General features: G+C 34.2%; 1 protein-coding gene across 1 annotated transcript in view; it reads left to right on the top strand.

The window, feature by feature from the left end:
• The first annotated feature begins 762 nt into the window (after positions 1-762).
• Positions 763-10,678, top strand: part of LOC117123604 (Hermansky-Pudlak syndrome 1 protein homolog) — a 13,558-nt gene continuing 3,642 nt past the window's right edge. The window contains exons 1-11 of the mRNA XM_033269598.1: positions 763-952; positions 1,555-1,707; positions 1,973-2,094; positions 4,295-4,403; positions 4,776-4,927; positions 5,743-5,971; positions 6,320-6,655; positions 7,752-7,976; positions 8,272-8,433; positions 9,646-9,755; positions 10,309-10,651. Of these exons, the coding sequence (XP_033125489.1) occupies positions 836-952; positions 1,555-1,707; positions 1,973-2,094; positions 4,295-4,403; positions 4,776-4,927; positions 5,743-5,971; positions 6,320-6,655; positions 7,752-7,976; positions 8,272-8,433; positions 9,646-9,755; positions 10,309-10,651 (2,058 nt within the window). The 5' untranslated portion in view covers positions 763-835. The remainder of the gene's footprint in view (positions 953-1,554; positions 1,708-1,972; positions 2,095-4,294; positions 4,404-4,775; positions 4,928-5,742; positions 5,972-6,319; positions 6,656-7,751; positions 7,977-8,271; positions 8,434-9,645; positions 9,756-10,308; positions 10,652-10,678) is intronic.

The following is a 10,678-nucleotide window of genomic DNA, read 5'->3' as shown; positions in this document are numbered from 1 at the left end:
CTTGTTGGAGTTTATACAGAATAAAAGTTTATTTGAGAGTTGTTTTACAACATTGTGAGCTGTGTTTATATTTTATATGTCAAAGAGGGATTCCTAGTCATTTCTATACCGCTCGGAAATACGTCAAGTAGGAATCCATGACACTATGGACAAATAAAATTTCCTTAATCTTTAATGATGAATCTTTTGTATCAAAATATCCTCATTCAATACATCGAAAGCCTTTGATAAGTCCATAATAACACTGACATGATGATAGGATCATCTTCAACGATCTCAAAGATGGCAACGCATACTGTATGTTGATAAAATTACCATAAAATTTCAAATGACACTTTATAGGATAACTTTTTAATGAATTATGTGTATGTTTATACTGTAATAAGTTATTGCAAAACGGTTTGATAAGATTTGCCAAGATTTTCATGCTCATGTTCATTTATTGGAATTTTCACACAAGGTTCATCTGCTTTTCATGACAGTACAGTATAAAGATAGGCATAATGAATCAGTTCAGTATATTCAGTATATAGTGTTCAGCTATTTAAAAATAATAATTACAGCAAGGTACCCATGCTATGCTTGGGAAGTTGGCAAATAGGCCGAGTTGGTATATGGGCTGAGTCGGTTATGGGCCGAGTTGGTTAAAGGCCGAGTTGGCAATGGGCCGAGTCGGTGTTATGGTCCGAGTCTATTAAGGGCCGAGACCCCTGACTGCTGTTATTAACTGCTGTATATAAAGATAATAATAATACATAGAGGTGTTTTTTTTTTTCAGGTTGTAAACCCATCATGCTTCCTTGTATTTTAGGTGCTGTTATCAACTAAATTCATCATGAAATGCCTCATTGTTCTGATGAACTCTGGAATACCAGACATTGTGTTCATGTCTGCAGATGCAGAGTTTATCCGGCATGTTAATAAAGTAGCTGTGGACAAAGGCCTTGTCCAGGTCAGTAGTCACTGTTGACCAATAATAGTCATCAAGTTGTTATCATTAGTTGGTATAGTTAGTGTTTGTTTTCACATTCTGTAGACATCAACTATAGACACTAAGTAATAAAAACACCTGGATGTTCATAGTTCATAGTATATAGTCACAATGTGCCTATATATGGTCACAATGTGCCTATATATGGTCATGATGTGCCTATATATGGTCATGATGTGATGTTATCATGACCATATTTAGGCACACTAGACCATATATAGGCACATTGTGACCATATGCTGTTGATCCTGTGTTATTATATGGTCCATGTACATGTTAAAGAACAATTAAGGATCATCCCCCATTGAACTGACTTTCCCGCCGTGTATATAAATGTTTAAAAGATATTGCCACTTGTACATACTGTGCCAGTGATGTATTCGTTATTGGAAATTCTTGTATAGACCTATTAAACGGCAGGTTCAAAGGTTGATTATCTAGTGAACAGTATAAGGAAACTCATTTGTAAATTCACTAAGTTATGAGCAGTTAATCCATTAAAAAAGATTTAAAGTTTACGTGCTGAGTATTTTGCTTGATTTTGTTTTTTTTTTGTTTCTCAGAAAAATGAAGTATCTTGGGAAAAATTAGACCTAAACATAGCAACGCAGTTTTTTTCGCCAATAGTAGCATCTCACGGTCTTTTGTCCTGCGAGCTGGATAATGGTTACAGTTCCATTACTTGCGAGAATGGTTCGATTTTTGTATTCAGAGAGGTATGATTGTTCCTGGTAGAAGCTTTTGATATCATATTATTATTTATTATTCATGGCTTCCCCTGTGATGAACACAAGGAGGTTAGTGTAAGACAATTACATCCCCTCCTTGTGAATAGTCAAGGGGAATACAGTATATTGGATGAAAAGGGCAGAAGGAAGGTATCTGGGGCCCAAGTACCTCAGACCCAAGAAAAATATTAACAATTTTATCAGTACTTTTGAACTTTAACTTATTTATTAAATTTTAAAAATTTGTATTTAGTTTTGTGATCACTTGTACATTGCATTCAACGGAGATGGTAAAGAATCAGAAGACTTTCTATCACGAAAACTGCTGATTTTTAACAAGATTGTCAGTTTGCACTTTGGACCTGTCATTGAAGAGTAAGTCCAGTTAATTAATAAGGGGATCTAGAATTGTGTAATTAATCCGTTAATGATTAATTATTAGAAATTATTAATTATTATTATTGACAAGTTCTTAATTAGTTAATATGATGCTCAATTTGTTACTTAACATGTGCTTAATTAGTTGAGCTTAACTAATTAATTGATAAGTGCTTAATTAAGTAGTCGAATACACCTGCTTAATTATAATTGGTCCCACCTGATAAATTTGTTAATTGAGTCCACAAGTAAAAATATATTTCTTGCGTTGTCAGGAGCTTAAATAATTAATTGATAAGAATTTGATCCAACAACTCGGCCACAGTCAACTCAACCACAAGTTAACTCGGCCACAAGTCAACTCGGCCACAAAAAGTTTGGCTACTGTCAAATCAGCCACAAGTCAACTCGGCCACAAATCAACTCAAGTGGAGTTGAATAGCTTGGTGGTTAAGATGCTTGCCTTCCAATCCCAGGGTCCTGGGTTCAATTCCTGCCAGTTGCAGGATATTTCTCACAACATAAACAACTCCACTCCCTAAATCTCATATTGAGATTTAGTTTGTGTAAAGCATCGTGTGTGTATGTTTGTCTTGTGTAAGGGATTGTCACCTACAAGTAGGACAGTGATATATATTCGCTATTGGCAATCCTTGGCACATGTGTTGTGTGCCTAAAGAAAGAATAATAATAATAATAACTCGGCCACAAATCAACTCGGCCACAAGTCATTTACTGGTACTACACTTTGAAGGAATAATTCATCAAGTATAAAATACTAATTCTTTAAGTATTACTACTGTATATTTATTGTTATTATTATTGCCGTTATTATTGTTGTCATTTTTGTTATTATTGTTGTTTTTATTACCGTTAGTTTTAATAATAATTATTAGTCTTAGCATTAACATTAATATATTGTTCAAATTTTTGCTGATATTATTATTATTACAGTACCATATAAATAATAAATAATTTTCGATTTATTATTCTTATTATTATTATTATTTATTAGTCTTAGTATTATTATTTTAATAATAGTAATTGAAAAAATTATTGTTATTGGTGTTTTATTGGTATTTTTCTCATATTATTATTATTACTATTGTTAACATTATTGTTGTTGTTGTTGTTGTTGTCACCCTTATTATCGATATTATTACCCTATTATTACTAAGTAGGCCTAGTATTATAAGTATCATTATTATTATTATTACTAATTAGTATTACTATTATTATAAAAATAAACATTATCTTTAATTTATTATTGTTGTATTATTGCTATTATCACCTTCAATATCGTTATTATCACTAATTAGTTATTAAAATTGATATTTAAATATCGTTATTATTACCATACTAGTATTATTACTATCAGTACTGTATTGTTAAAATAAATATTGCTATTAATGTTGGTGTTGTTGTTATCACCTTTATTATTGTCATAATTACTAATTAGTATTATTAAAGTAAATATTACTAATTTATTGTCGTTATTGTTGTTTAATATTATTGTTCGAAGTCGAATGTTGTGAGTAAACAGAAGACGAACACATTAATAAATAACTCTTTTTAATTCGTAGGCAATAGCATTCAAATCTCTTTTGGTAGTGTGGTGGTCCTGTTTTACTAAAACATACTGTGTACTTTATTTCAATCATATATTGAAGAAAAAGGATGCAAAAACTGAGATTTACATTAAATAACTTGTGGCCGAGTTGACTTGTGGCTGAGTTGGCTGTAGCCGAACTTTTTGTGGCCGAGTTGATTTGTGGCCGAGTTGACTTGTGGCCGAGTTGACTTGTGGCCGAGTTGCCTTGTGGCCGAGTTGACTTGTGGCCGAGTTGACTTGTGGCTGAGTTGACTGTGGCCGAGTTGACCTGCACCCATTGATAAGTGCATAAATAAGTAGTCAAATACAGTTGCTTAATTATAATTGGTCCCATCTGATAAATTTGTTATACCCTGTTAATCGAGTCCACAAGTGTAAAAAAATCCCAACATATTTCTTGCGTTTACAGCTACTCTCATACGCATAATATTTAATAACCATCGATAAACATGAAATCAAATTTTAGCTCGTCATAAAATATCAAAATTTTATATATAATATATCAGAATAAATGCCACTTCGCTTTACAAATTATTTGTACCTGAGTGATTAAATACAATGTTATTTTTGTTTGTCTAAATATAGGCTCCGCCCAGACAATATAGCTGAGAGAACCGAGAAATGGAAAAACCTAGGAAGTGTGTTGAATACATGGCTGCAATTGTATGACCAGGAACAATGCTTTTTATTCGAAGTAGGTACAATTTGATCATTACCCATAGAAATAATAAGCTGCGAATGTTGTAGGCCTATATACTGAATATTGCTTCACAAAGTTTAAGAGGCATATATCGTAAAACTTCTAATAATAACCCTGGGTTAATATTATTTGATTGTTTTTTAGTGTGGGTTACTATTAGAGTATGGGTTACTATTAGAGTAGTGGGTTACTACTGTATTACTAAGTTTAATGTAGGCACTTGAAAATAGTAAACCTCCACCCACCCCCAGATTTTTGCATCAGCAATTCACAAAAATAAATATTTAATTTTAACATTGTTTTATAATTTGTGCTATAAAAATTATTATTATTATTATATATTATTATAATTTTATATTTTTGTAGGCCATTGAGAGATTACAGGTGAACCAGGGAGTGAATGAAATGTGTATTAATCTCTTGGAAACAACGTTGAAGAAAATGCACAGCATGGGAGATAAATATGCACTTCACACAATGCTTCTTGTCAACGCCAAACTACTTGCGCTATTCTCAAGGTAAAGCCTTCGTCACATGCAAAGTAACATTTTGTTATTTGTTACTTGGTATTTCTATACCAGGTTTAGGTTACAAAGCACTTTGTTTTCTCAGGTTGTTGTTTCCACATGTTTAGTTGTTGCTGCCATATTGGCTCAGTAGCCGGCAACTCCACCAGGTACCCATTTATACTCCTGGGTGGAGAGAAGCAACGAAGATAAAGTGCCTTGTTCAAGGACACAAACGATCTGCACAGCGAGGGATTGAAACACCGATCTTGAGGTTGGGGAACCAAACCTTTTGCACTGCGCCAAACTGCTTCCCGTAAAACCATGTGATGTTACATCTTGCATTATTTCAGGTGTTCATTTGCACTCTATTTTATTATTTATACCTGATAATCATGTAGAACAAAATGTAACAAATTGAAACAGGGATATCTCCCGAGATATTCCAATCAAGATTCATCATATTCACATGTACATAACGATCAGGGGCAGTGCACATTCTACACTAACTTTGTCTGCAGGTGACGCATAAAACATCCACCAATTGCCTGCCCGGCTGAAGAAGCTGGCTAGCTACAGTGCTCGAGGGGGCTGCATCCAGTAATATGCACACAGTAGTAATCAAAGTAATATCACATACAAAAAAAAGTCTAGAAAAATGCTGCCAGCATCAAGAATGGGCCAATTTTTTTCTGCATCTACCGTCCGCAGTTTGCCCATTGGCACCGCATTCTACAAAAATGCGCTGCTCATGATCGGTACTGCACTTTCCATCAGTGATGTTACAACCTGGTTTATTTTGGGTATTAATTTTTTCTATTTTCCAGCCGGAATGCAAACGAGCTTCAACCCTCGGATATCTTGCTTCTGACAGTACTAGCATGTGACATTTACCCATCCATGGAAACTCTCGACGATATGCTCTCGCGTCCATACAAAGCACCTGAAGATCACCCTCCAGAGTTGTTAAGCAGTGAAAGTTTGATGAAGAGCCGAGGGCAGAGAGTCGGTGATGAGTACCCAAGTAAATCTTGTGATGGAGAAGATTCTAATTCTGTGAGTTCAGCATATATACTAAAAAATGTTGTTGTTATTACTGTTATCATTGTTTCAAAATATGCAACATATATTGCAGTGTTTTAAGTGCTTTACAGTTACCAATAAAAGATAGGTTACCCTACTACCCTACTAAATGAAAACAAATTCAGAATATACCTGTACACGTTTATCTTGCAACATAATGCTAGTGTTAGGATACTTCATGGCATCGTTCGCATCATCATCATTTTCATCGTCATCATCTTTATCATCACAATCATCATCGTTATTATTTTTTGAATCATTATTATTGGAACATAGTGCAAAAAACATTGCACTAAGTTTACTGGTTTATCTTGGTTTCAGGTTTCATCCTCTTCTTACCATAGTCCTAAAAGTACCCCAGAGAGGTGTACCACACCTGTAGAGCACATGGCAACACCTGGAAACAAATCACATACAAATAAGTCACCTGCGAGAAGATCATTTAACAAACATGCTCCTCATAGCTCAAACAAAGGCGTTGATGAAGTGGAGACTGACTCAAGAGAATGTGTTAGGGATGGCACTCCTAACTCTCTAGATATTCCAGTACAAAAATCTGGTGAACTAGAAAGTTCAGAGTGCTTTCATACACCACATGCAGATGTGGAAAGAAGTCACATACAGGGTATGTTTGAAGAACAAAACAGGATATCTGAGGTAGGAAAACTCTTTTATTCCATTTTTCATTTTTTTCTTTAACAAAATTTACAGAATGTGACTTTTCCAGCTTATCCTTAAAAGGTCGGCTAATATGCAAGGGCCCTAATAAATATAAGAAATAATACGATGCTTTATCAGAATACAAAGGCCAACAATTTGGGCCTGTGTGAGTTAAACGCGACATGAGGTCTGCATTGGTGACAGTCGTGCCATAGAATGTTGAACATGTTTATGATCATGACGACCTAAAAACTGTCCCCAACAATATGTTGCGTGAAGCTGTGTGGTACACTGCTGTCTGAGTTGGTCTTTACGCTGGGTACTCACTGGGTCATACGACGGTCGTACAGCGAATCTAACTCCACTTCCTTGTGAACGTTAGACGACTCATCGCCTTTGGCTTATTGTTGGTGTCAGTCTGAATGGATCCTCATTAAAACGATTCATGCTCGCGCATCGTGGCGTTGTGTTCTTCGTAGAACCGTGACGGCTGACAACCCTTGGGCGCACCGAGTATCTGCCTTGAGTCTTAGGAATTTGAGTCTACTATCAATTAATTTTTCAATATCTTTAGAACACAGCTAGTTGACTCTGTTTTTCTGAATTCTTAAATTTTGTTCCAATTATCTAATATGACTTTCTGCATTTTCTGTCTTGAGCTCTTTTTATACTAGCTAAAGATGCCATAACATTTCCTGCAGTAACATTGCAGGATCGCTGCAATGCTCATGGACACTTAAATCACTCGCTACAAGACAGTCATAAGTTTTCTTAGGTAACGATTGACAGCCAATATGAAACCCATAGGCTACAAAAATCACATTTCTCTGAAACTACCGAAGCACAAGCACTACACTTTTCCCCATCCCAACTTGGCCTTTCTCACAGGCATAATTTAACAACAGGGGCCTAGCTACAAAAAATCTTTGCAATCTTAAAAAAATCACCAAAATATATAGGAGCAATGACAAAATGAAGAAATTGTACCATTTGAAAAGCATGTCTGACTACCAAAACCTCTATGTTTGGCAGTGAACTGAAAAATGATGAACTGATGAATTTCCTGACTGAAATTTACAATATTTTTTTACAGTCGTCTTCAGATGAAGAAACGATTCCTGAAGAGCCACAACCTAGGGTGTATGAAGATGTTCCGTTTTCCTTTGCCAATCTGGAACCAACCAAGCCGCGACAGCTTCCTCGGCAAGAAAAGCTGCGAATCCCAGTATTCTTACGTGGGCATACGTGCCAGTACACACCTCACATAGCACAATTCATTCCAATTCTACAGGGAATTACTTTGATTATACTAAGTGAGGTGTGAATTTGAGCAATCTTTACTAATCTACTATATATGTAGTGTAATACTGTATATAAACACATTGGCCACCGTTACAATTTTACTTTATATATTATCTAATTAAATATTGATTTCATTCTAGAAAAAACCTTGCAACCCTTTAAAATGCTTTATGTATTAGGTTTAAATCCAAATATGGAAAAATTAAATAAATCTTTTTTAATTTTAGTTATGTTGTTGTATTAAAGTGTTCCGTTATTAAATTTTTTACGGAACATTTCATTTATATTTCGTTTATCATTTTACTTTACAGTTGAAATCATCCTTAGCCAGCCTCCTGTGTAGAGCATTGAAAGCTCTTGAGTCCTTGGACCCAGGCAAGGTCACACGAAGAACAAGGGTCACTTTGAAACAAGCCGTCGAAGAGCTTGAAACATGTGTTAAAAAGATCCGAGAAACTTTACAGAAATCTAAGGTTAGTTCAATTACTATCTATGTTGGTGATGATAATACGGGTGTTGATAGTATAATAATAAAACAATATAATAATAATAAAACAAATAAACAATATTATTATTATTAATTTAGTTATTATATACTTTGAAATGATCCCTTTTGAATTCCATGCCTGCTGGTTCGACTAAGGTTCGATATGGATATACTTTCTTGAGGTCCTGCTTGACAGCAATCATTCGTAGAAAAACATAGCTAGTTATTATATACTTTGGAATATCCCTTGTGAATTCCATGCCTGCTGGTTCGACTAAGTTTCGATATGGATATACTTTCTTGAGGTTCCGCTTGACAGCAATCATTCGTAGAGAAACATAGCTGAGCATATGGTCGTTTTACTGTAAGATTGTAATGTTGGGACATTTGCATATTCCTGGCCCTGTCTACTAAATAGTAAATTCTGATTGGTCGGTTGTTAATTGTGATTGACATTCAGGAAAGGTCCGTTGTGTTAACTACATTAACAGTTGTTTTCATAATTCAACATTCAACAATTCCAAGCTGCAGTATGCTTCCAACATTTTTATACTAAATAAAATAACCAAAATCGAAACAATTCAACTTCTTCACTGCAACTAATCCCTTCTCTCGGCCTCCTTTGGTTCTTTTTTTTTCAGTACACGGCACTTGCACAGATATTCTATACTGTGGTATTGGAATATTTCTGTAAAATGGAATGTGTTAAGGTTCATTTCAGTTCATTTCATTTGACAGGCATGCCAAGTATGTTGTGAATGTAGTTTTATCAGGGAGTTGGTAATTGGTCCTATGATTTGACAGATGACCAATGGTTGATAGCACCTTGTCTGATAATGGACAATGTTTGAAGTAATTTTGACCCAGTTTTTGCAGTATACTCAGCTCCTATTAGGAACATATTTTTTTTTCACCCAATTTTTCACCCACAGTTAGGAGAAGCATCAAAAACACAAACTACTGTAAAGGTTTTTCTTAAAACCATATTGTAACACATGTATACCACAAGGTATTTAATTTTTTTACTTGACATGCAAATCAATTAAAAACACTTAATGATATCATTAATTATGTTTTTAAGCTATTTGTGTCAATATACTGTAATGTACACATATAAAAATTTATTGATTATTACAATGACTATAATTTAATTATAATTACTATTTTTTAATTGCATAATCATTGTTTACTTTGGAAGGGAGTCCTTCACAGGCAGTTTGTGTCCCTCAGTGAATGCTGGGATAATTGTCGGAAGTTCGGACTCCTTGAATATGCAAATAGTGGTATATCTGAGCCTATGACCCCCAGGTACCATTTTTTTATATTCTGTATTGCGGCTCAAAAGCCATTTAATCAAACATTTTAAGTAGAGGTAGTTACAGTTGAATAATAATATCATTAATGATATTATTCTTTACAAATCACTAAAATTATAAGAATATTTTATTTATTTATTTATTTATTTATTTAAAACCATATTTTGAGTGGACGACCCTTACAGAATAAATATGATGTTCAGGGGCCCACTTAAATACAAAAATATAAAATGTATGTAAAAGTATAGCCAATCTATCAATTTAGTCATAAAATTTATAATAGCAATCATTAAAATACTAAAAAATAGAATAAGAAAAAGGAAGCAAAAGAAAGAAAACAGACAAAAGTAAAACAAACAATAAAAAAAAAACTACATCTACATATTCAAATTCAATATGTACACAAACCAAATATTTAAAAGTTGACATCTGTATATAAATAAACTTTAAAAATATAAAACTTGCATATTTAAATTCAATATGTATACAAGAAAAATACTTAAAAATTGCCTTCTATATTGTTGCTCTGTAATTTTTTTTTTCAGATTAGAGTCAGCAGTGTCAGAGCTTAAGAAGATTTTAAAAGCAGTCTTCCGAGTGAGGTACCTCACTCAGAGAAAACTTTCTGGTCCTGCTTACGATAAGCACGAAGAGGCACTGGACATCATCCAGAAAAACATTGCAGAGAGTCTCAATCTTTACAAACAATACTTCACAGTGAAGGCCCAAAGGAACATTACCATGACAACATACCTTGAGAGATTTCCTGGTCTTGTCCATTTTATCTACATTGATCGAAGTGCGGATCTAATAACTGCCCCGGCTGTTAATGTGACGAAGAGTGAGGGTAGTGATGGACGTGATGCATCTCTCTTGATTCATGACAAGGTAGGGGTAGTTGTAGCACCAGTTTGG

The sequence above is a fragment of the Anneissia japonica genome, unplaced genomic scaffold (assembly GCF_011630105.1).
Source record: "Anneissia japonica isolate Jap-2015-1 unplaced genomic scaffold, ASM1163010v1 scaffold287714_len2871179_cov188, whole genome shotgun sequence".
NCBI classification, from domain to species: Eukaryota; Metazoa; Echinodermata; class Crinoidea; order Comatulida; family Comatulidae; genus Anneissia; species Anneissia japonica.
Note: the sequence above shows the minus strand (reverse complement) of the source record. Positions and strands in the feature narration are given on the sequence as shown.